The sequence below is a fragment of the Podarcis muralis genome, chromosome 6, assembly GCF_964188315.1.
Source record: "Podarcis muralis chromosome 6, rPodMur119.hap1.1, whole genome shotgun sequence".
NCBI classification, from domain to species: domain Eukaryota; kingdom Metazoa; phylum Chordata; class Lepidosauria; order Squamata; family Lacertidae; genus Podarcis; species Podarcis muralis.
The window spans coordinates 100597527-100623626 of NC_135660.1; the positions used below are offsets into that span (position 1 = coordinate 100597527).

Here is a 26100-nt window from a genome sequence, read left to right on the forward strand (position 1 = left end):
GGGGAATAGTGAAGCCTTCCCAGATATTTAAAAAGTAAATAAATTTACTTACTATTGTTCAATTACTGGGTGTCAGAACCCCTTGCAGATCTATTGCAAATCAACCAGAGATCTATCAATAGATTCCAATTTCCTTTCTACCCAGTCCTGATATAGATGACAGTGGGGAGGTCTTTGGTTCTGGTTGCATGAGGTGGCCTCGGGCAGGCAAGCCACTTTGTGTTAGCGTCAGTCCTTCATATGCAATCCTGTTGTAAAGAAGCACTTTGAACACTGTAAAGCAGCCATATGAATGCTAAGTATTATTGTTCAGACAGCCACATGCAGGGGGAGAGGAGCAAAGAAATGGTTAGGTTGCACTTGAGATGAAAAACTGAGTGTGGAGGGGTTAAAAATGGCTCAAGGCAACCTCATGGGGAAGGAGGACCCACAGAACCACCATGTAGGATATGGAGAATTGTGTAAGAAGGCACGGTAAGGGTTAGATGGTGCAAGAAACAGAGTGGGAGAGAAAACAGTTTACCACAGAACTGGAAGATCAAGTGCAGATGTGAAGCTCCTAGCATATATAAAGCTCAGTAAAACATTAAACCTTAACAAGCTTCCTTATATGGGGCTGCCAACGGTAGCCAGACAGATACTCCCGGAAATCTCTGAAACAGGGCAAGACCCCATTGTCTGTTCCCAACAGGTGGCAATCAGGTCTAATTTGCACAAATAACAGCTGAGATGGTGAATCTTGAACCAACTGCAGGCTTACATAATTGCTCCCCCACTAACCAAAATATTCTCTGCACATGCCAAACAAGATGTTGGGGAGAAGAGTGCTAGCCTGCTGGTTTTTGATGTGTTGTGTTTTTTTTTTAAAAAAAATTTTAGAAGGCCCTCCATTTCTCAAAGCCACTGGAAATAAATTATGTAAATCATGAAGAAAATTCTCCATGTCATAAAATTCTCCAGGTCATAAAGTTGAAACCTCTGTCCCAAGGATAGGGAACCTGTGATCTTCCATATGCTGTTGGACCCCAGCTCCCTTCAACTCCAGCTAGTGATGCCAGTGGTCCAGGATGATGGGAGTTGTAGTCTGGAGGGCCACAGGTTCCCCACCCTCCCTGTACCGTGTCCTCTCTTTTGTTTTCTTCTAAACAACAACAGAGGGACACGGGTGGCGCTGTGGATAAAAGCCTCAGCGCCTAGGGCTTGCCGATCGAAAGGTCGGCGGTTCGAATCCCCGCGGCGGGGTGCGCTCCCGTTGCTCAGTCCCAGTGCCTGCCAACCTAGCAGTTCGAAAGCACCCCCGGGTGCAAGTAGATAAATAGGGACCGCTTTCTAGCGGGAAGGTAAACGGCGTTTCCGTGTGCAGCTCTGGCTCGCCAGAGCAGCGATGTTACGCTGGCCACGTGACCCGGAAGTGTCTCCGGACAGCGCTGGCCCCCGGCCTCTTGAGTGAGATGGGCGCACAACCCCAGAGTCTGGCAAGACTGGCCCATACGGGCAGGGGTACCTTTACCTTTACCTTAAACAACAACAGAAGCCTCTGACTGCTCTAGTCTTTACTCATAAGAAGATGATCCAACCTCTTGAACTTTTCTGTCATTTCTCCATCAGCCAGATCTGCACATAGATTTTCAGGAATGGCGGCCACCATAGTTCTATAATAGTGTCAGACTTGCTGTTTTCTTTTCAGTCAGTGTCTGAAACTGAAATTGCCTTTTGCTTTACATTAAGGTTGCCTGGCCCTGACTGCTGCAGCTTCTACATGCTCTTGAAGCTGGCTCTGAAGTGAAATAACTCAGGAAGTTGATTTCCTGTGGGTGACTTGTTAACAAAGGGACATTGCAGAACTGAATTGAAGACTCTGATCAAAGTGGCTGTGTCACCTTCCTGGATGTTCTCTTTCCTGAAATCCATTGAGGTCAACCATAACTGATCATTTTAAAAGGGGAATCATAGCTTTATTTAAATTTCAAAACTCACTACTGGTGCCAAAATAGGTGGAGCTTTTCTTGCCATTTATGCTGTTTCAAGGCCATTAGCAATCCATTCTGACCACGATCCTTCTGCACATAAAACATTAATCCTTCCATAAATGACTGTCCTCGTTTCACTTTAGTGCTGAATTTCTGCACACTTCTTAATCCTTTCCTGCAGCACAGACTATCAAAGCATCAAGGGAGTTCTTGAGCACTATTCAGATCTGCCCTTCTGCAAGATTTCTGTAGCTCTGTGAACAGATGGTGGGTGTGAATGGGAAGAAGTTTCACTGAAAAGCAATGTTTGAAGTAAACTTGGACACCAATGAGTATGCTCAGTGGGTTTTCAATAATTTAATCTTGTTCAGCCATTGTTTTTTTAAGGCAACACCCATCATATTTAAACATCTGCCACTTTCCTTTTGTCTGAAAAGAAAAACTCAATTCTAAGTGAAAGGAAATGTTTGAAGCTTCCCAAATCTCTCAAGTGACTCAAGTATCCTGTTTGGACAGTGATCAAACCTAATGAATTAAAAGTCCAAAAATATGAGCAAAATGGACCATGTAGACAGAAGTGGAGCATTGGTCTAACTTTGACCTTAACATTTGACACTGTGATAATACAGCAGGAGCTCACATGGCTCTCTACCTACATGCAAGCAATTCCCTTCTAAGAATTCCTTAGGGACATTGTTATGAACTATTTGAAGTCTATTCAGAACCATTACATCAGTGTGCTGTGAGAGAGTGGCTAGTCTACCACAGAAAACCAGTCTATAAATTTAATGAAAAGCCTCCGGTGTGGGCCTCAAGAGAAACTGCCCACTGCATCACTCCACAACTCTCTGCTCTGGCCTCCCTCCCACTCAGCCTCATTGGAGAGGATTACTCCTAATGCAGATTTACCACCCCTTAGAGGAGGCTGCCCTTTTTCATGTTTCTGCGAACTAGCTTCCTTCCAACCAGGAGGGATGCCCAGATCAGTGACTTGTGCCCAAACACAGCAAGAGAAAAATGTGTTCATCCCTAGGAAAAAAGCAAGTCTTTCCTGTCACAGGTTTGGAAACAGTGCATTACATCATGATTTGTCAAATTATGTTAACGAAGAATTCTGCCATTCTCCTGTAGCCTGTGACTTTCCATCATCTCACAGGGGATGTTCAGAGGACCAATGAGACTTTGACCAAGAGGCCCCAGATTAAATTGTGGTCCATCTCCTTTAGTATTTTGAATACTTCAGTTGCATCGCTTGGTATAAAATACTAAATTGTCATTTATTTCCAGGGAAGCTTCTTAGGATCATTTCAACAAGACAATACCTTTATTAGGACCAGTCAAAAGGTCACAAAATAGTGAGCAAACATTTTAGTTTGCAGCACTTTTCATCAGGTTGAGGAGTGGGAGAGAAAATGTTGACTTGATATTGTCTTAAAGTGGATTATAAATAAAGCATGCAGACTTAATTGGATTAGGCTGTACAGTGGTACCTCAGGTTAAGTACTTAATTCGTTCCGGAGGTCCGTACTTAACCTGAAACTGTTCTTAACCTGAAGCACCACTTTAGCTAATGGGGCCTCCTGCTGACGCCGCACCACCAGAGCACAATTTCTGTTCTCATCCTGAAGCAAAGTTCTCAACCTGAAGCACTATTGCTGGGTTAGCGGAGTCTGTAACCTGAAGCGTATGTAACCTGAAGCGTATGTAACCTGAGGTACCACTGTACTAGGTGTTGTTCAGATGTCAGGTTGACAAAGAAGGAAATATTTTTTTAAAAAAATAAATAAATTCAGCAGTTGCTAAGTGAAGCATACAGGATCCTTGTGTATTAGAGAAAAGAAGAGGAAAAAAGTCCATTTTTTAATAACCTGTTTGTATATTGATTTTAGGTGATGCATTTCTAAGAAGTTAGTCCAAAAGGTGCATGACTTTAAAAAAAGAAGTTAATGTCGTTTGCAGGAGACTTGACTCAGACCAGGGTGAGTGCTGGGCAGGCATCACCTTATACCCTTTTTCTTTTAAAACCATCCTCCTTATCTGATCAACCCAAAAGGCTTCAAAGTGGAACTTGCCCTTTTTGTCCTCTACTGCCATTTTGAGGAAAATATTTCATCTGGAGATGTGGTTTGCATTAGAAGGAAATTTCTCATGGGTGCAAATGGTGGGATTTCCTCCCAAGGCCTCAAGCTCAATCCACAACATCTCTGGAGAGCAACTTCCAGCCTGTGCAGACGATGCGGAGCTCAATGACAATGCGCTCCATGACAAATTGTTGATTTGCTAAACCTTTTCTAGCCTTTCTTCAAAGGAAGCTTGGGCTAGGCTTTGCTGGAAATCTTGGTTAACTTGATTAAAAGGGCAAAGGAAAATCCACCTTAATCTGTACTTTAATGCTTGTTAAGGTGCATCCAAGTAATAAGCATTGCAAGCAAAAGAATTTCTGTAGGAATCTTTCAGGGCATGTGGCTGCCTCCCTCTATTTACTTTGGGGTTGCAAGTTTACAGCATGGAGTTCCTAGTCATGGGGAGGGAGGCAGTGGTGCAGACTATTGCCCCGCTACAGCAAATATTGTAGATCTGGCACTGTGGCTGTAGGGTTGGGTTTTTTATTTTGTTTTTTGTAACCTTGGTTTATTTAAAACTATGTCAGGTATTAAACAGCATTGTAGGCACCCCATAGTGAAACTGCCAGTGGGCCAAAAAGCATTATCAATGTAGCAAAGTGGCCTCGATAGACACTGGAGCAAGGTCACAGCCCTCTGCTCCATTCTTGGTAAAAAGTCATCCATCAGGGGAACCAAGGCAGATTTGGTCCCATAGCCAACCCTTAGCACAGATTAGAATGGGTCTAGATAATCCGTACAATCCAAGAACACCCCAACCCTCACTACTTTCCCCAATAATTTGTGAATCCTTGTTAGTCTGAATCAACAGGGACGGCTTCTTTAGGAGCAGCCCCACCACTGCCACTTTCAAGGCATCAGGGACTACCCTCGCTCTCACACCTTGAAGCATTCTCCATGCCCTGGTCCCAACCAGGCTCCCTCTGCAATAATTCTGTAATGCATGAACTGAAAGTGATGCCACAATATGTGACAATCCATGGCATCAGGAATGCAGCAACTGTGGAGTCAAGAATGAACAATTTTATCCTCTAAATATGTAGCTAGTTGATTACCTTGGGCCCCTCCCCCCCCTTGACCTCCCTGAAGGATTCCATGCTGGAAATGGCATGGAGGGGGAGCAACCTCACGCAGCCTAAGATTCAAATAAGCACACAGAGAGGCAGCACTAGTCCTAAAGTGTTTCTTTAAAAACACATTTCTAATATAATGGGAATACATGTGTGTACTATATGTGTATATACAAAACAAGTGTGCATATGAGTGATAAGAATTGTGGGAATATTACCATATTGTGCCAAATGAAAAGGATCCATCTATTCAGCTTTACTGCTGACTTTTAATGACTTTTGGCTGGTGACTACGCTAAGCTAATGGAATTTGCAGCTGATGCCTACATGCTTCCACTGGTGCATATGGCAGCAGCAAAATCTGCTTGGCAGTTTCTACTTGGGCAGTAAGCTGTGCAGCTGGCTGGCAAGAAGCAGTTAGTGTATATCTGATCTGCAAGGGTAGGTCGCTGGTTTGGAGGAACTGATGCTATCTGAAAGACTAGCACGTTTATCAGGGTGTCTGTTAGCTCCCCAGCTGCCCTTAACTAGTCTAAGACTGTTATCTAATGCATGTGTACTTCTGATTAGGCTTCATTGAAATCAGTGGAATTTGCTTCTTGGGAAATACAGATAGGATTGAGCTGCATGTCAAGACACTTGAAATATGAGCTGTCAGCTTGTTTCTCAATGATTATTTACCCACAGTAGGCAACAAAGACTGTATCCACCAGTCTTCAAGGCCTAATCATTTATCGTAGAACTAGGAGACATTGCTGAGTGTGAATCCAAAGTGGGCTTGGAATTGCTGGTCTACCCAAAGTCAAGCCACTGTGTTGGATATTTCACACATTCTCCATGCATTCAGCCACTCCTATGTCCTAAGACAAGGAGGCATCAGAATCAGCATACTAGATATTGGGGAAGACCAAACTGTACCTCCAATAAACTCTGTAGGGAAGGAAGAATCTATTGAGTATTTTAGTATATTCCTGTGTAATAGAAGTAGCAGCATCTGGAAATAAACTTGGAATGAGGTGGGAAATTCTAATGGGAGATTTATAAAAACTCAGACTTCAGATGCTCCAAGGCAGCAATGGATTCCTGGCTTGCATTAAGCCCCTTTGCTCTCATCTGCATTTTTCTGCCAGGTTTTTGTTGCTGGATGAATGCTGAGGAGCTACAACTTCCTCCCCACCCTCCAACCTGACCTCCGTCTGTCTCCATCCCTTGTGCTCTGCCTTGGGAAACTCTGGACTAACACTTTTGGAGATCAATTTGTGTTTCCATGTAAGCCCTGTAAGACTGAAGCACATCCCCCTGTGCAGAATTCTTTTCCACAAGTATTAGACACCAGTTCAGCTTCTCCACTGCCTTAATGCCAGATACTGGAGCACAATTCATCGTTAGTGATTTCTAACTAAAAACTAATATGAAAATGGAAGCAAAACCAATATAAACATATTAGGTTTGAAGACTATTTTCAGATGCAGCAAAGGGGGAAATGATTGTTCCTTGTCCTTGAGATCTTAAGAGGACACACTTTTCCCTCTGAGTCATGATATGATTTTAACTACATTATATTTTATTGGCCTTTTTAAAAAAATAATAATTGTAAAAATACCGCCTTTTATACATGCGTGGAAGATTTGTTTGTTTTTTAAACAACTGTACTTGGGCAACTCATTAAAACCAATAAAAAAGGAACCATTTATTTATGTCGTATCAACAAAAGACATAATGTATATCTAAAGTGCATTATGTTACAAAAATTATAGAAAGTCAGCAGCACCAAGATAAATGTTCATGGAAATAAATACATCATTCAACAAAATAAATTATGGTAAATGGACAACAAGAATTGTCTTTGCACAAAAAGAATCTCCCAATATTCACAATGTTCAAATGTGCAGTTTTGGAGAGCATCTGTGGCCAATGTTTTATTCTGATACATTTACAATATTTACAGATAATAAATACTTCTAACACTTTCCATATGTTGACTATTACAGAATACTGCAATGTGTTTTCCAAAAATCTCAGCTGACGATGTCAACGCCTCCTGCAAAGAAAGAGAAGAGAAATGGGGGGAATTAATATTTTCCCATACAAAATAATTGGACACAACATTTATAGTCTCACAACAGGGTGTGCCTGTTGGAAGAGATGATGAACAACTCTGGATTTTTTGTTGTTCAGTCTCTACTGTGCATGGTTTTCAGTACTATGAAACTAGCAATGTGAAGTATTAGAGATCAATTCCAAGAAGCTGATCCTTTGCAGCTGGGTCTCTCCTGAGACCCCCTCCCTCAATGCACAGTCATTAGCAATGCATCACATTTTAATCACAATTTAATATAGTGCTACTAAAACAAATCTAAAACTAGGTATTGTGAAAAATCCACCTTCCAAATCCAGGCTAGGCAGCCAAGTTCCATTCAGGCCTGTTGAGCTTTGCTTCCTATGTTTGAACATCCTGTTCAAGATCTGTTCCATCTTTGTTACTTATTTTACATTTCCTGCTGAGGGTGGCCATTGGGCAAAGATTTATTCTGCCCAGACCTGTAATTCTCCAGTCTGCCTTTGACTCTTTCGTGAGATATATTTCAGAAAAGTCTGTTCCCATTTCTGGGGATATCTGTGCACAGCATCTTTAGCTGTGTTCCCAAGGTGAGTGAGTGGCTTACAACTTGAAAAATGGGGAAAGGACCGGGAGAAAGAACCAAAACAGCCAAATGAAGGAATAGGGGTGGGTTATAGGTGACCATTTATCAAAGATGAGCAAACAACCTTTAGGCAAAGCTGTGGTAGCCTGGTTTTCTGTGCCATCCTGCCAAGCTGGAGGATTTTCACACATCAGCCCTCAAGCAGATTTCTTTATTCACCTAAGATCCTGACATAAGACACACAAATCCAGGGAAGTGATAAGCAGGTTGCAAGTTATCAGGTGCAAGCTTTCATTCTTTTGGAGAATGAAGAGAATTTCAGCTTGGAGCACCACGGCCTTTTGCATCAGACTCTTAAGTGCACCTCTTAAGACCTTTCGCCTTTCTTCAGAGTGTCTAAATAACAATCATGTCCAGGTTTTGGTTTTTTTACTACCTTGATCAAATTAAACAACCACTTTGAATGCTGGCTGAACTATATTAAGACAAGTTCACACCTTGATTTCTCTTGTACTGTGTAGGAGGAAAATAATTGAAAGCATTTTAAAATCTGCAATTTGAGGGGGAAAGCAGAGTTGTATCATGAAAAGATAACTGAAGTCACTTTTCCTGGAAATGTTCTACCAGTCTTTAAGGTTGATTGTCGCTTGATTAACATTGTGGGAACACGCATTTTTTGCCACCTTATTAGCACTGCATCAGGTAAAGCTGTTTTGGAAGCTCAGAAGCTGAAATTCTACATTCTATTTGGCAGAGAAGGGATTTTGCTCTTGTGCTTAATCACTTCCTTTTCTAAAAGATATATTTTAAATATCTCAAGTGTTCAAAGTCCTTACAGGCCCTATAATACTCATATTATATTGAAAACAAAAATGTTTTGAGACAAGCCCCAATCTAGAAACGCTTTGAGCGTTTTGGGTATCCTTTGGGCGCAGCAATGTTGGTTCAAATGTTGCAAAATATTTATAACACAATGGATTACATCCAACATCGCATGAGTGGACTGAATGTGATAGAACCTCCCCTTCTTCTTCATCCCTCGCATCCTCCCCTGAAAGGTAGTCCAAAGGAGCTGCAGGGGAGAGGAGAAGAAGAAGAAGGGGAAGTCACATTGCACCAATGGAAGGCTGTTTTACCACTGAAACAGGCAGACAGTTTTTCTTTTGGGGGAAAATGTGATGCCAGTACTCATAGTGGTTGAAGTTTGGTAGGTGCTAGGATAAAATGGTTACCATGGGCAGCAAAAAAAAAAAAAAAAAAAAAAGACTGCCACAAAAAAAGGCACACACAAATGTGGACAGAAATGCAAGTCCTAAGAATAAACTTAGAAAATCTCTGGGAATGGGTTATTGTGAATAGTAAGTCGTCTACATGAAGATTAGGCCAATTTTGACATGTGGATGACCATGAGTTATATTTGAGTCCTGCAGTTCAAATAATACAAAAGTGACACCTTGTGTATCTATAGGTGTTGCCCACACAGGAACCCAAATATTACCGTATTTTTTGCTCTATAAGACTCACTTTTTCCCTCCTAAAAAGTAAGGGGAAATGTGTGTGCGTCTTATGGAGGAAATGCAGGCTGCACAGCTATCCCAGAAGCCAGAACAGCAAGAGGGATCGCTGCTTTCACAGCACAGCGATCCCTCTTGCTGTTCTGGCTTCTGAGATTCAGAATATTTCTTTTCTTGTTTTTCTCCTCCAAAAACTAGGTGCGTCTTGTGGTTTGGTGCCTCCTCTGTTTATTACGTTTCCACATATTTACAGGAGACTAGTAATGCTTGTGTCAGGAGTATATAAATAGTGGTTAAATTTGCCTGTTGCTGCAAACTGAGTGTCTAAAATTACAAATAAGTCAATAGTCTATATACTAGCTAAAATGGGATGACTCCATGCTCTTTGTTTTGAGACCCTTGGAAGAAAGGTAGGTTACAAATGTAAAAAAATAAGATTCAATCCTAAGAAGCGCACCTGTTAGAGAGCAAATCCTGTTGAACTCTTTTGAATTTCAGAGTAAGCATGTTTAGAATTTCCATATTGCAATGTTTAATCCTGAAATCTTTGGGTGAAATAAAAATCACTATATTTTCTTTGAGTTAAAGGGGAGTGAAAGAATGAGAGCTTTCACAATTCTTTCAGAAAATGATGATATGGAATCTGTGCAAAGTTGCAGTTCTTAAACTTACTCTTTTTAAAGAAGCCTGTCATACATGAGAGAAACATGTTTCTCTACCCCCGGGGCAATGCTCCACATTTTTCAGCAGCAGTGTAATTGTTTGACAAGCTGGCAGCAAAATTGGAACTGAACTAACAAGTCCTAATGACAGGGAAAATATTATGGCAGAAAGGCTGGCTGGTGTTAGCAGATATTACTAAGAGAAACTTTCCATGTTCTCCCCTAAGGATACAAACAGTGAGGTTTTTTCTTTTTTAAAAAATGGTGTAAATTGTTAAAGACAAGGTGGGGGGACATAGCTTACTTTTTATATCTGTGAAAGATATAAGGTAGACTATCATCTCATAATTCTAAAATTTGAAACGCCTCTCATTATAGAAAAACCGTGTTGCATTTTTAAAATGTGCAGAAGTTGTAAAGGGCTTGATTTTCCCTAGCACAAATACAAATCTCTCTGAAATTAATTTGCCCGCCTCCAAGGACTAGTAAATATAGTTGTTACGTAGTTACTAATTCCTTAAAGAGGGATCTAAGAGCTTGGAGTTGTCCAGGTAACTTTGCTACTGAAGAACTGACTCAAAGGCAAACACTGTTTTGCTGCCCCTCTCCCTGCAGTGGTACCTCGGGTTACATACGCTTCAGGTTACAGACTCCGCTAACCCAGAAATAGTACCTCGGGTTAAGAACTTTGCTTCAGGATGAGAACAGAAATCGTGCAGTGGCAGCACGGCAGCAGTGGGAGGCCCCATTAGCTAAAGTGGTGCTTCAGGTTAAGAACAGTTTCAGGTTAAGAACGGACCTCCGGAACGAATTAAGTATGTAACCAGAGGTACGACTGTATCTCCAAAAGGAAGACATTTATCTTGGTAGCTTAAAGCAAACAAATTACCTTAAAGAAGTGGGGAGCTATCCAAGAACCAGACTCCCTTGCACATCTCCAGTTTGCATCAATGGAGTTGCATAGGAGAACTTTGCAACGCATTCTGCCCATGTTGATTACCATTTGAGTTTTCCACTTTAGGCATCCTATTGTCTTGGGTAGACCCTGGACATTTAAATTCTTACCTTCTGGGTTAAGGCTGAAGAGCATTACCTTGTATTGATATGTGTAGTTCCAAAGATGTCCAAGAGGGGGATCTGTGTCATTCCACTTCCAGACCCTCTTGAGCTGAGCCAGGCTGAACGAATCCTCCTTTTTTTCTTCTCTTGCTCTTTACGTTTCCCGGGCTTTCCTTTCTTTTTCTTTCCTGGAGCCTTAAGAGGTTGCTCTTTGTACGTCTGGGCTTTGTTGGTCTCTTGAGTCAGGCACTTGCCTTCATCTTCACTGGCAAACCGGACAGCATAATTCTTTGCGATGGTGGCAGGTTTAGGGTTTGGTGATACCTCTGACATAGTCCGGATCTCGGCTGTGTTAACCCCTTCAATTAAATTTTGCAGGAAGTTTCGTCTTCGAATATCTTGCAAAGACTTTCCTTTATCGTGCAACAGCTGGTATTCTGATACTGTCCTTTTGCTGCTTGAAAAAAAGCAAATCCACACTTCAATAATAAAAAAAAAATGTTGCTAATCAGTTTAGCCAAATCTATTCCTTTCTGGGTACAGTGAAACCTTCCACCTCTAAAGCATTTCCTTGGATATGAGCTACTTTTGGTTCACTTTTCCTTACAGGAATAGAAGATCTAAAATTGAAATAATTTGCAAATTATCTTAAAGGTAAAGGTAAAGGTACCCCTGCCCGTACGGGCCAGTCTTGACAGACTCTGGGGTTGTGCGCCCATCTCACTCAAGAGGCCGGGGGCCAGCGCTGTCCGGAGACACTTCCGGGTCACGTGGCCAGCGTGACATCGCTGCTCTGGCGAGCCAGAGCCGCGCACAGAAACACCGTTTACCTTCCCGCTAGTAAGCGGTCCCTATTTATCTACTTGCACCCGGGGGTGCTTTCGAACTGCTAGGTTGGCAGGCGCTTGGACCGAGCAACGGGAGCGCACCCCGCCGCGGGGATTCGAACCGCCGACCTTTCGATCGGCAAGCCCTAGGCGCTGAGGCTTTTACCCACAGCGCCACCCATGTCCCGCTTGTCTTAGCTATCAAAGACAACCACATAAAGTTGCAAAAGACATGGGCATAATGTATTGTAGGGGAATAAAAATTCAGCTTATGCAATCTTTGACTTAATACGGGCAAATATTTCCAAACAGATTATCCCCAAAGCAGTCTTATGTCAGGGTGTCTTCTGACATAAACTTTATGATATGGACCAGTGGAAAATGTCTCCTTCCTGCACCACTCTGGTAGCATGAGAAGTCTGAGATCATGTGGGGGTGGCAAGATTTAGCATGACTCATTTCCATGCCAGCATTATTCTAATTTTCAGGAAGAACAATGCTGGGATGTTGTGAAGCTCTGTCGTGGCCTTTTCCCAAGTGACCTCATCCTTCTGACGTCACCAGAGTAGCCCAGGGAAGAGACACATTGCAGCAGCAACTCCACTGCTGTAATATCAAAATGGGTCCTTAGAAATGCAAATTCTTATGCAAATACATCATGCATGGATTTCTGAGATAGGAACTTCCTTTAGTTTAAAAGAAATTAATGTTCTACACCTTTTATGAACAGATTAATTATAGGGCCTTGCCTTAGACGCTGACATATTTGTTCTCTCAGTGAAGACGCTTTGTTGACTTGTGGTGTGCAAGCCCCTTCCCTGTCTAAAGTATGGGGATGTTTTTTGTACATAAATTGAACAAGTACTTGGTGAAGAACTGTGTCACCAGAACATGATGCAAAGGAGACCATGTGCTGAGGATGTATCAACCTGTTTTTATGATTTTCAATTACTGGAACAGGATGACCAACTTATATGTTCTCTGGGGCATTCTACTCTTCAGGTGGTAGTCTGTGACTCAGAAGTGTATGCTGCCAAATGAATCAACCTCATCATTGGTCAGGCCCCATAATAAATTTATGGAGCAGCAAGAACGATTTTATGCATGGTGCACATGCACCCAGCTATAGACAGAGCATTATGTGAAAATCTGGAGGCAGTTGCCACATGGGTTAGCTCTTTCTTTCCACTTGAAAAAAATGCCTTTTTATTTTCCTTTGAAGTTAAGCCATTGGCAAACCACTTACCATCTCTTGATTATAATCTAGTAGCACTACTAGGGACTGAATAAAACAACTTTGGATGATGAGTGATTTGAAGGGAATATTTGGTCTGCTGTTCATCAGGTGGCCATCTCTCATGTAGAATACAGTTTCTTGGCATACATGCTCCAAGCTAGCCTAGATGTCAGGAGATTTACTCAATGCCTCAGTCTTATATTCTCTATTAACCACTTTTCCTCAGCAGCACCCATCCTCTTAATTTGTTTCTATGTACATAATACTTTCCTAAACTACTGTTTTATACAACAAGAGCAGTCTATATCACATTTTCTCAGCTTCCTCAATTCTAGGCTACTTAAGCAATGGTTTAACCAGGCATTTTGCAAGAGTGCAGACTGGAATAACAAGGGAGTTAAGAAAATGTGGTCCACAGAAACCATATTGTGATCCAACAAGTGATCTAAGCGTTGCCTGGGAAGTAATTAACTATGGGAAAATGTGTGTTTCTGCCTCAGGGTAAGGTGGATGCATTGTGAACTGCACAGGGGAAAAAGGGAAGTGGGATTGTAGATCCCAAAGGTGTCACAAGTAGCTGTCCTTCCAGTCTGCTAGTAGTGGAATGCGCTGAGGCATTCACATGGTTATATCATATTATAAATGAGGGGACTCCTATTGGTCAAGTCAATGGATGTCACTACTCTGGCTCTTAATGAGGTAGGCAGGTTGATGTATTTTATCGAGAAACACAGCAGCAATGAGAACCATATATCAACTTGCTGCCTGATGCATTGATCTCCATAGAGACTACAGTGGTACCTCGGGTCAAGAACTTAATTTGTTCTGGAGGTCTGTTCTTAACCTGAAACACCACTTTAGCTAATGGAAATCCTGCTGCCGCTGCACCGCTGCTGCATGATTTCTGTTCTCATCCTGAAGCAAAGTTCTTAACCCGAGGTAATATTTCTGGGTTAGTGGAGTCTGTAACCTGAAGGGTATGTAACCTGAAGTGTATGTAACCCAAGGTACCACTGTATTTTGAATGTAGAGACCGGCATTTCTCTGTGTAACATGCAGAGGTCAAGAGGTCTTAAATACCAACATGAAATGTTATTACCACCCCATCGCCACTTGGATTGATGTTCATTTATTCATTTCTCAAAACTTGATTCCTCAGCACTTGATGACTTGCATGTGTGGAGTAACTTCATTTAAAAGAGTTGTGTCAAGGTTTATAACAAGGTCTTGCCTGTGGTATTTGCTCTGGCCTGATCTTTAGAGTGGCTGTAGCCTTGGTGGCTAAGAGGCTGAGCTCCAAACTAGGAAGTCCCTGGCAGCAACAGAGCTAGATGAGACTCTCAGTGGAAAAACAGTGTCTTCAGTGGCAATCAGACTTGACTTTGTATGTGCTCATTGCCAAGTGCTTGGCGGATCCCATTGATGCAGTCTGTTTTAGCATTTTAATGAAAGTTATGTGTACTAATTGACACCTTGTTGGTGTTACCAAAGTGTAACACCTCTCACACTAACTAAAATGGTTTATACAGGCCTGATAAAACTCTATGTGATTCCAGCTCATAAACTGCAATAGCTTAGTTATAGTTATTCACTTAAAGGTCACTTCAAACACTGCAAGCTACTAACATTAGAAGCACACTCATGAACCTAAAAACAAACAAAACATGTAGATTCATGGGAAGGCAAAAGGATTGAAGAGAAGGCATGTACCTTACCTCAAGCAGTATGATACACTGCACTAAAACATGTACCCTTAAAATTGCAGTGTTAAAGGGACCTATGAAGGTCCAGTTAGTTCTTAGCTACTATTTTTATCATATTTGCCAGTCTGTCCAAAGCGACATATCTTGCAGTGCTTTCAGAATTTCTCACGATGCTTCTCCCTTCTTAACAATCCAAACAATTAGGTACTTTATTAAAAATTTAGAAGCCAAAAGTCTGGCTGACCCGTCCAAATAAATGTGAAGAATTCACCTTGCCCCACCTTGGTCTCTCCAACTCTCATCTCTCCACCCCCACCCCTTCTCGTCTAATTTACCGGTAGTTAAATGATGTATGTGAGAGATGCATGCATGCACCCCCCCCCCCCGTTAAAGTAAAATAATAATAATGCACAGCTTGCCTCTGTGCATTTATATTAGATTGACATTCATGTGCATTCACATAGTTCATGGACCCAGTTAATTGTTTTAAAATAACCATTCAGTGTGTTGAACCAATGTGTAGGCCGCTACTGTAAATGTTTCTGAGGAATACAGTGGTACCTCTGGATGTGAACAGGATCCGTGTCGGAGCCCTGTTCGCATCCTGAAGCGAACGCAACCCGCGTCTGCACGTGTCGCGTTTCGCCACTTCCGCGCATGTGTGTGACATCATTTTGAGTGTCTGTGCATGCGCGAGCAGCGAAACCCAGAAGTAACACGCTCCGTTACTTCCGAGTCGCTGCAGAGCGCAACCCGAAAATGCTTAACCTGAAGCGTATTCATCCCGAGGTATGACTGTAGTAATCTGTGACCAAAAAGGGGAAGTGGTGGGGAGAAAGGTCATCCCACACTCTTTAAAAAACGCACCCCAATACAGCAGGAACCAGAACATCTTGGGAGGGCCCTAGTAAATGATGTCATTTAAATAATAATATAAATATAAATAAATATAAATATATAAATATAAATAATAGAACCATAACACAAGCTATAAGAAATGTAATTATTTCTCCCATTCCATGTAACTGTATGGACTGGGAAAAGATTAAACTATTAAACTTTTCATGTGTGCCTAATCACTGGGGTGGATTACTTGTTGAGTTCCTAAAAACAGAAAGATTGAAGATTTCGAAATTATTAGGATAACCCACTAGAGATCCCTTCCAGCCTGCAAGCCATGTTAAATGAAAGAATTCTTACCCCAAACCAGATGCAGTTAATGCAATGCTAACATGTGGTAAGCAATTTTGAGAGAAGAGTTGAGAGCTTATGGTTTCTCACTGCCCAGAAGTACCCACACAAATTACTGTATACATTGTATGCCGCATTCACAGAGCTATCATTCAATCTCATGTACACAGTACTGACTTCTATGAATTCAGCATCATAAACACACTGGCTGGGTTAAACTGCTAATCCCCAAAGGAAAAATGGTTAACCAGTCATCATTAGAAAAGTGTCCACTCTTGATGTCTTGATCACCATAACTTCAAACAGTCGTCCTGGCCCAATTTCTCTTTCACTGCCTCCAAAAAGCTCGCTTCTCGTAACTGCAGTTTGCCTTCTCCTCCTGGAGTCTTTAGGAAAATACATGCCAAGAAACTTTCTATCACTAGAATGTTTACTGATCTGTAAGGTACTTTGTGGGTTTGGTGGCATTCTCATGTTTACAGACTCCTGTGAAGCCCCTCTTCCACAATTTACTCTTTCATTCCACAGTTGGAGGTTGGCTTGGAGTTAGCACTATAGGACAGGCAGAGGCTACGGTCTTTGGGACCAAATCTGTTTTTGGCAGCTTGCTGCATTCAGTATATAGCCTACCAAACTAAGTTACCAATCAACTCAAAACAGCTGTTCTTTGTAATATGGCAGGCTGTTGTTGTTTGTGGGCTTTGTTCAGGAATATCGCTTCACACACAGTGACTCAGTCTGGGTTAGCACCAAGGGGTGTGTGACTGCGAATTTTGCCTTGGTAACATCTAGTGGAGAGGGAATAATCAGGGATTTGTGGTGGGGAGCATTGCCTCAGAAGAAAGGGACCCCTGATTAATAGAAAGATATATAGGACTGGTTCCAAGGGAAAGGCTCAACACAAATCCAAACATGGATTTTCTTATTAGCTGCGGTGAGAAGCATGGGGTGGCGTTCAACTTAGTTTTACTCATAGCAGATCAACTGAAATTAATGAACATGTCAAAGTTAGGTCCATTAATTTTAATATGCCCAATCTGAGTAAAACCTAGCTGAATACCACACAGCATTTCCAAATAAAAGACGTAACTAGTGTTAACAAGGGGAAGAGAATGTCCTTTAGCTTTATCTTCAGGACAGTGTTCTCTACCCACATTGCTCAAGGAGGTTTAAAGATTGCATTTTGGGACAAAGTTCATGCATGCATTTTCCAACCAAATTTGAATGGATTTATTATTAGTAATCCCAACAATCAATGTACTTCATCAGGCAAGTCCTTAGACATATAAATGCCACCCCCAGAAACATCAATCACTAATATAAAATTAGAGCCTAAAAACAGAAATAAAAGCAGTAAAACAGCGTAAAGCTAATAAGCAGCACTGTTACTTCTAAGTTTATGGAATATATGGTTTCCTAAAATTGTTGGTTTAAACTTGGCTTCTGAACTTATTGGACACTCCCCTTCCGAATAATTAAACCAGCATAAAGAGATTTCAGGATCAGGATCTTAAGTAACTAGAAATCTATTGATCATTAGTTCGTAACTGCAGTGTGGGATTAATGACATGGGTGGTTTCTCTGTTTTGTTTACATATGCAGGCATATGATTCATATTAATAGACATGGGGGCAATGGGGGAGCATACATGTTTTGGGTTCTTTCTCAGATTCTCTTATCTCAAAACTCTCACTAAATCAGATATTTAACTCTGGACCAGAAAGTTAATGTTAACTGTCACGGTACCAAGGTGGGTGAAGGCAATGTCTGTGATATAAGTGTCATGTATATTCTCCCACAGTGTAGCTGGGACCTAGGCCAACATGCCTATAGCCCCATTTTCCACATCTGAAGTCTGTAGTGTGTCTGCTATTGTAGCATTCCTGTAATATGAATACTGTCTGTGTGTATATTTGTAATTGTACACAAGTGAGGCTCTGCTCCCCACCCACCCTGTGTCCTTTAAGGACAGCAATTGTTCCTCTTATGCATTGCCAAGAATCACTGAGTGAGATTCTCCCCAACCCCATCACTGTTCTCAACTCTTCCAAATATTATGCTGTCCCCAAACAGTCTTCATAATCACACTTTGAAAAATATCTTCCTATGCATATAGAGAACCAGCATCACTTTTAAAAAAACTGGAAGCAGTGAAAGAGATAGTTCCTTATTTGTTATTTTTCTAAAATTAAACTTGTCCTTATTGCTATTATTCTTTAAAGGTTGAATAAAATCTGTATCCCTGACCAATGACTTCATAAGCAGCTGGTTTAAGACGTTTCAGGCACTTTCCCCTGTGAAAAGCTGAAATGCCACTGTTAGAAAGAGGAGATCAGAGCTGTCGCTGTATCAAAATTCCCTCCCCAACCACTCCAATTGTAATGATAGAGGAGAGGAAGATCAAACTGGAACTTACAGTCTGCGGCTATTCCCTTCCAGCGATCTCTCAGAGGAGGGTACACAGTAACTCAGTAGAAAAACCAGGAAACTCCACTGGTGAAAGAGCCTGGGGAACATCGTCGCTTTGCTGTGAGTCTTTGGAACCTGCGAAGGAAGACACGATAAGTTTTTGCTCCTAAGCGCGTGGGTGCGTGAGACGCGCTTTGAAGCGGAGACGGAGGTCCCACGCGTGGATTCCCCACTTCGTCCCTACCACCCCCCCCCCCCCCGCCACACACACACAAAATCCAGAGCAATCTTCTGAGCTGAAAGCAAGCCGAGTGCCTAGGTGGGCAACAGAACCAAGGATTCTGTGTCCCAGGACAGCCCTGAACTGGGCAGGGGGACGCGTCCTTCAAGAACTGCAGCCGCTTTCCTTTCCTCTCCGAGAGAGAAAGCCACGCATCCTCCGTCGGCAAAGTACCTAGAAATCGAGGTTCAGGTCAGGAGCTTCCGGCAAGTAGTCTTCTCTGCTTGCAGGACTTACTAACATACACCCGCACACTGAGTCCTGGTGCGCGCACACCCGCCGAGCGCTACGAAAGGGAGGAGGGAGGCAGCGGGGAGAGCAGCCGCCTCTGGGAAACCTGCTGGAGGAGGAGGAGGAGGAGGAGGAGGCGGCATTTTGCAAAGAGATGGCGCCCGAGGAACATGGGCCGAGACCCCAGCGCTGCCGGCGGGCGGCGGGCCCCACCCTTGGCGGAAGAGCGCCCGCCCGCCCGCCCGCCTCCCACGCCCGCCAGCAAGATCCTCTGGGTCCCGGAGCTGGTGGGGTGCGAAATCGGCCGTGAGGGACACGGCGCCACTTCTCTTCGAAGGCAGCCGAATGGAGCAGATCGCATTTCAAACCAACCTCCCCGCAAGCAGAAAATGCATCAGGGTCCCTGAGGCGCTACATTTCTACGTGCAGCGAAGGTTCTCTACTTGCGCGGGGAACCTTTCACACGAGCCAGAGCGAGCCTAGAGTGGGGCCGGGTCCTTCTGTCCTCCGAGGTCTCCCGGCCTCATTCCGCCGCAGGTGTCGAAGCGGCTTCCGCAGCCCCCCTCGCCGCTGGCATTGGGGCGAGGAGGGGAGGCCGAGGGGGCGCCGCCCGCCCCGCGGCCCTTCCTCCTCCCCACCTCCCCGAGGCCCAATTCCGACGGGGCGACCTGGCGGGGACTCCTCCGCCAGAGGCGCCGCCAAGCTCCGCGCCGTGTCCCCCGCGGGAGGAGGCGGCGGCGGCGGCAGCCGGCGAAGCGCCTTCGCGCGAGAGAAAGGGCTCGCGCTCGCCGGAGTGCCAAAGAGCAGCCGGCGGCCCGACGGCGGGGACCAAGGCGCGGTCGAGAGAGAACCCGGGCCCAGCCCTCGTGGCTCGGCGGAGCTGCTGGAGATGCGAAGAAGAAGAGCGAGGCTGCGGGTCGCGGGTTCCGATCAGGCGAAGGCCAGGACCCCCCCCCCCCCCGCGGGAAGGCTGGGGACTGTCGGACCCCGGAGCTGACGAGAGGCTTTCGAGAGAGCGGGCCTGGCGCCTGGGGCGAAGCCCCAAAGGGCATTTCTCCACCTCCCCCCGAAAGAAGGGCTGAGTGAAGTTGCTCCTCGGGAGCAAGGCCCCGGCGGATCCTGCCGGCCCGGCCTGGAAGCGCCCAAGCCGGCGGCCTTGGGCAGAGCCGGGCGGAAATGGTCCGCCTTGGTTCCTGGGATGCGCCCCAGGCGCCCTGCCGAGCAAGGGGAGCGGGCCTGTCAGGCAGCAAATCCCGATATGCGGCTAGTCTTCCAGGGCCGTGCCCTTTTGGCCGAAATGTCTTGGGCCGGCCTCCCCTGCCCAGTCCCCTTCAGTGGCGCTGCTTCTGCGCCTTCACCAGCCCCATTGGAATGAATGGGAGTCACGCCATTTAGTTCAATGGAACTTGGAAGAATGGACCCGCCTTCTGCTTATGGGGAAGTTTAATGGACACATTTTCCCAGCAGGAGTCTTCATCCCCTCCCCACCATCCAACACACACCCAATCCTGGGAACTTCTTTCCCGACAGCTCAGTCAGTAGATCTTGAGGGTCTTGGGTTCGAGCCCCACACTGGGCCAAAGATTCCCTTCCAAATCTTACCATTCTATGATTCTAGGACTACATCACAAGCCTGCCTCCAGTGTAACAATGAGATATTTGAAATACACCAAATTCCCCCAACTAGAGATCTCAAATCAGGTGAAGCCCAGGATTTGTTTGGGATTTTGAAAGAGGCGGCAGGGCTACCCTGCTCCAAACTGCCTTTTGCTCAGCCAATTCAAACAGAGGCAAATGCACAAATCAACCGGTCCTCGGATTTCTTTTCTCTGCATTGCCCAGGAAATGCTGCTCTCTGAAAACCACCAGAGATCTTCTGTGGGGCTGCCGACCCATTCATTACAGACTTAGGAAAAACAAACAGTTGGTGTAAAAAGACTTGGAAAACTGAAGTTCCCCCAGAATTCATTACTTCACCTTTTCCTTGAGCGCTTCTCCTCTTCGCCTTCTCAAAGATCAGCCTGGCCAAGACAAAGTTGGTTTTCTCAGCGGTCGCTTCCAGAATTTATTTTGTCTCTCTCCCCTCCTTTCCACCCTAGAAAGCAAGCCAGTCACAGGAGAGGGAATCTCTCTCTCCCCTTCCAGCTCCAGTAATCCAAACCTAGGAGTTTTTATTTTGCATGGGAGAAATGAACAGAATGCAAATAAAATTAAAATAAGATAATAGGAGCAGGTGCTTCCTTTTCTCTGACTCTTTGTGTCACTGGAGGAACAGAGAGGGATTCGCCTTATATATAGCTATACGGAAACGGGGTGGGGATGGGAGAACCCCTTTTTTCTTTCTGCCCTCGAGGGAGCATGTGATGCGAATGGGCCTGGGCATGACGCGGCCCCGGGAGGGCTGGCTGGACGGGGCCCCAGAGCCCCATCTGGTTGGACGGCGACCGCCCCATCGCGCCCTCCAGCAAATGGAGGGGAGAGGGAGTTCCTGCTCGCCTCCTCTCGTCGCCATTGGCCCGCGGGACACCTACACACGCATGCCGGAGCCGTGAGGCATCCCAGTCCGGGCTCCTTCCCGCACCGTCACCTTCCTGCCATTGCATCCCTCTGGAATTCCTGCTGCTCCGCTGGCTCCTTTCCCTTCCATCACAGCTGTTTCCAAAATGCCCTGGAGGAGCGGAGCTGAGGCGGTTGCTGCCCCGGCTTTTGGCCCCTGCTGCCGGCATCTCTTCCGCAAGAAGGGGTTGCTGGAGAGAAATGCTCCTCTGCCTGCCGCGCCAGGAGGCGCTTCTTATCTGATCGCACTCCTGCGCTTTTAAACCCTTCGCTTCCGAACGCCTTGTTTGTGCGTTTTGAGAGCCGACCTCACGTCTTGGACTGATGAATGTGAGAAATGAGCCCTGGAGCTTTTTTTCCTGGGGTAAAACGGTTATATACGCGTAGGGAGTGGATGAAGAATGGTGGCGGAGGCGCGCGTGTCAGCAGACCTCCTAGCTAGGAAAAGCGCCTGAAGGATTTCGAGGAGCCACCAGCCCAGCGCTTCTGTTGTCTGACTCGGGGGGTGGGCTGGGGCTCCCTTAATATCCGCGGGCTGGAAGAGCTCCTACTTTTGTTTGCCCCAGCAAAGTCTGACAAAGGATTCAAAGTGCACCCGCTTCCCCCCTTAGGGTGTTTTTTGTTTCTCTGTTCCTGCTCCCCAGCCTCACCCTAGTATGCATACGCATCAGTGCTCCTGTCCTCCTCTTCTTCCTCCTTCAGCTGGACATTTGACTTCCGGAATAGCCAAGCGGCTCTTCTTCCTGATCCTCTACGTGTTTTCTCAGGATATGAAGTCTCAGTGGAACTTCTACTGCCAAATGAATGGGCTGTGGCCTTTACAGCTCTATGAGGGTTCTCCAGAAAGGTGTCTTTCTGGACTTTGAACCCAGGCCAGTAACATTTCAACTGGTGTTTGCACACCAGTGACTTCCATAGCACTATTCAACAGGCAAAGTGTCTTACAAATTTCCTGTACAATTCTGCCCCACCCCCACTGTGTAACTCACCTCACCCACCTATTGTCAAATCTCTTGATGATCCATCCAGCCTGCTAGGAAGTGGATTCTCCCACGTAGGTGTCCTGTCTGATCAGCCTCTTGTTTCCTGTGTTCCTGTAATCAGGAGCAGTGCACCTCCCTCTTTTTCTCCCTGCCCAGACACTTCCTGATACTACTAAACTATGAACAGGTGGGTTGAACTGGATAGCTTCACTTGATGCAGCTTCTTCCACTTATGAATTGTTGCAGCAGTTTTCATGTAACATACTTTTTTGGCTGGATGCCTGTAAGAATTTAGGTTAAAACACACAAAGAGAGTGAAGTGTGTTGTGCCAAACCTGCTGCCTGGTTCTAAGAATCTAGTAGTCTCTGTGTGTCTAATAGTAGATTGACTTTCCATGTTGAGGAGGGCAAGGATTCAGTTATTTAATTCACAAAGCCTGTTCCTTCTATATATAGCTCCTTGGTGAATGCTGCTGGCATTTGCTTCGGGTGTGTAGACTGTGGAGCGTGGCAGAACTCCAGAGGGATAAAACACAGAATCGGGTTGTGACTCCAAGACACTTGATGCTTTGGACTGGCTGGTTCAATCCAGTGAGCTGTCCATGGTGGTTGCAGCCCAGGAAGTTTCTCTCCTGGTCATAGCAAGTGGCAACCCCCTTCCTTCCTTCCTTCCTTCCTTCCTTCCTTCCTTCCTTCCTTCCTTCAAGATATCTTTTCTGATGGTACAATGATAAAGCTGTTTATACACAAAAGCCTCTTGGGGCTAGGGGTGTAGACATTTATTCCACAGATCCCCTGCACCCCCAAGGCACTTTGGTATCCTCAGTTATATACAGTGGTACCTTGGTTTACAACCATAATCTGTTCCGGAGGTCCGTTTGTAAACCAAAACAGGTTGTAACCCAAGGCATGCTTTCTCCAATAGGGCCTCCCAAAAAAATTTGTTCATAATCCAAAAAAAGTTTGCAAACCGGGACACGCACTTCCAGGTTTGATGTGTTTGTAATCCAAAATGTATGCAAACCAGAGTTTGCAGACCAAGGTACCACTGTATCTGGAGCAACCTATTTGGGAGAATGGATGCAAAGCCTACAGCATTATATTATCTTGTTTTAGATCATGTGGGAACCATGGCTAATGGTGGGAGATCTAGATGGCTCTGAGATCCTATGATGAAAATCAAATAGATAGATGATAGATGATAGGTAGTTAGATAGATAGCTGATAGATAGCTGATAGATAGATAGATTGATAGATAGATAGATAGATGATAGATAGATAGATAGATAGATAGATGATAGATAGATGATAGATAGATAGATATAGATAGATAGATAGATAGATAGATAGATAGATAGATAGATGATAGAGATAGATAGATATCGATAGATAGATGATAGATAGATGATGATTGATAGATAGATAGATAGATAGATAGATAGATAGATAGATAGATGATAGATAGATAGATAGATGATAGAAGATATAGATAGACAGACCAGCAAAATTTGTAAGGCCACAGATCACCCCCACTTTTAAATACCAGGGTATGCTCCTGATCAGCAGGTGATCTGCTTTGTCTAATACTTCCCATTATAGCCACCCACTTGACTTGTATTCATCCAGCTTTGCCACTATTGGTCAGTCTGGTCTCTAGTTGTAGTCCATGGCAGAATTTTATATGCAGGAATGAGAATTTCTTTGTCCAGTCATCTCTTGGTGTCACTTGAAAACTGCATAATGCCCAGAAGAGCCTAATCCAACTAAGTCTGCAACTTCTTCCTACATGCTATCTGTGACCAATACACACCAATGAACAAGCCAGCTTCAACCCTGCTCCACTTTGCTTAATATCTAGCCTGATTAAGAGTTCTGGAGAACTCAAAAGCTTGCTCACTATTTTGTGACATTTTGGTTGGTCCTAATAAAGGTTTCTCACATTGCTGCCCAGGTTGTAGAAGCACAGATTTAAAATCAGGGTGTCCCTAATCCAGATTCACTAAAAACACAAATACCTTCCTTTTGTTGTTGTCACCTCACCTCCAGCAGAAAGGAACACACTTGCAACTGGCTTGCATAAGATTCTGATTAACTGGGTGGGAAGTGAAGTGGCTTGCGCTTTGACATTCCAGTGTTCGGAAAAAGCCAACAGGAGCAAGAGGAACCTCTGAAATACCTTGGGACTCTGTCATCTAGGTCAGGTTTGGACAAGTACAGATTTAGTATCAGAGTGTCCATAATCCAGATTAGCTAAAACCATATATATTGCTGTAAACTGTATGTGGCAATTTTTAAAACTCCTGCGTATACATCTTGTTCTCACATCTAAATACTGAACATTTATTGGGTTCAGATTAAATAAAATGTGTGGTGTGGCTCACAATTGTTTCTCTGGAAAAGAGAAATCTGTTCAGCTGATTCATTCCCCATCCCAGTGGCTAGCAGTTTGAACAGGTAAATTGGCAGACTATGAAGGTAGGCATTTTGTCAAGCTTAACATTTTAATATAAATTTTCTGCTTTTTTGCATTACCCCAATAACCAATAAAATGATTTGGAAAGGAAAAGATTTAGTAGAGCACATAAATGAATGTCGTCAATACCTAGAATGGGCATTGCCATTCAAGTACTGTGTGTGCACTGTGTCATGTGATCAATTATGTGGGGCAGGGCTTACCTAGCCCCCCCCCCCCACATTTTATTCAGGTTGGCACCCCTGGTAGTGATATAATGAGTACTTTCCATTCATGACATCAGGTTTGTCTTTGGATCAAATATTTGTTAGTCTTCAGATTTTGATGTATTAATTCCTTGTTATGTAGAAAAGTCTGAACATTGTAATTTTATTTTATATAGTAGATATAGTTTAATATGCAATAAATGTATTGTCAGATGGGTCAATTTGGTTAAATTGTATAATCATCTTTTATACTAAGGGAACCAATTTCCAGATTTGTAAGTTTTTGTTCTTTTCTTTTCTTACTGTGTTTGTATTGTATATGCTAGTTCTAAGGACTCATGACCCTCTTAGTTAGTAGCTCAGTCTTTTCATTCAGGAATTGTATGAGAAAAATAGATCAACTTTTTGACTCAGTCTGGAGAATCTGAGGAGTGAAGGATTTCCCACTGCAAATTTAGACTCATAGAATCACAGTATTGTAGAGTTGGAAGGGGCCCGGTGGGTTATCTAGTCCAACCCCTTGCAACGAGATCATCCGTGATAGATGACCATCCAACCTATGTTAAAAAACCTCCAACTGTCAAACAGTTCTTATCGTCGGAAAGTTCTTCCTGATCTTTAGTCAGAATCTCCTTTCTTCTAACTGAATCCAGAGCAGGAGCAAACAAGCTTCTTCTATCTTCCTTGTGACAGCCCTTTAAATATTTGAAGATGGCTATCATACCTCCTCTTCAGTCTCCTCTTATCCCAGCTAAACATACCCAACTTCCTCAACCGTTCTTCATGAGGCTTGGTTTCCAGACCCTTTTATCATCTTAGTCACTCTCCTCTGCACATGTTCCATCTTGTCAATAGTTGCCATATGCAGCCTATACCAGCTAACTCAATAAGAGTCTTTCCTGCATGTTTTCTTTGCAGGTGTATTCTGCAATGTGTCCCTGAGGGCACATCGAGACTGTCA

The 26100-nt window shown here is 44.0% G+C and overlaps 1 protein-coding gene across 3 annotated transcripts; it reads right to left on the reverse strand.

The window, feature by feature from the left end:
* Window positions 1-6828: 6828 nt before the first annotated feature.
* PTHLH (parathyroid hormone like hormone) lies at window positions 6829-21609 on the reverse strand. 3 transcript variants are annotated; one of them, XM_028728594.2, is made up of 4 exons: window positions 20899-21609; window positions 18418-18545; window positions 11078-11500; window positions 6829-7204 (listed from the first exon to the last, which is right to left on the reverse strand). In XM_028728594.2, the coding sequence occupies exons 2-4, from the start codon at window positions 18516-18518 to the stop codon at window positions 7195-7197; spliced, it is 534 nt and encodes a 177-aa protein (XP_028584427.2). In that variant the 5' UTR covers window positions 18519-18545; window positions 20899-21609; the 3' UTR covers window positions 6829-7194. The 3 variants fall into 3 exon arrangements, with proteins under 3 accessions (XP_028584427.2, XP_077786960.1, XP_028584426.2); XM_077930834.1 differs by having other exon boundaries at window positions 11078-11497; window positions 20899-21602; XM_028728593.2 differs by lacking the exon at window positions 20899-21609 and adding an exon at window positions 18865-20373.
* Window positions 21610-26100: the final 4491 nt, after the last annotated feature.

What these genes read in the sequence shown, in the direction of transcription:
- PTHLH (XM_028728594.2), bottom strand. Translation starts at nt 18,518, where the DNA reads ATGTTCCCCAGGCTCTTTCACCAGTGGAGTTTCCTGGTTTTTCTACTG. An exon ending in GAAGGGAATAGCCGCAGACT is followed by an intron (nt 11,501 to 18,417) that starts GTAAGTTCCAGT and finishes CTTTTTTTCAAG; the next exon opens with CAGCAAAAGGACAGTATCAG.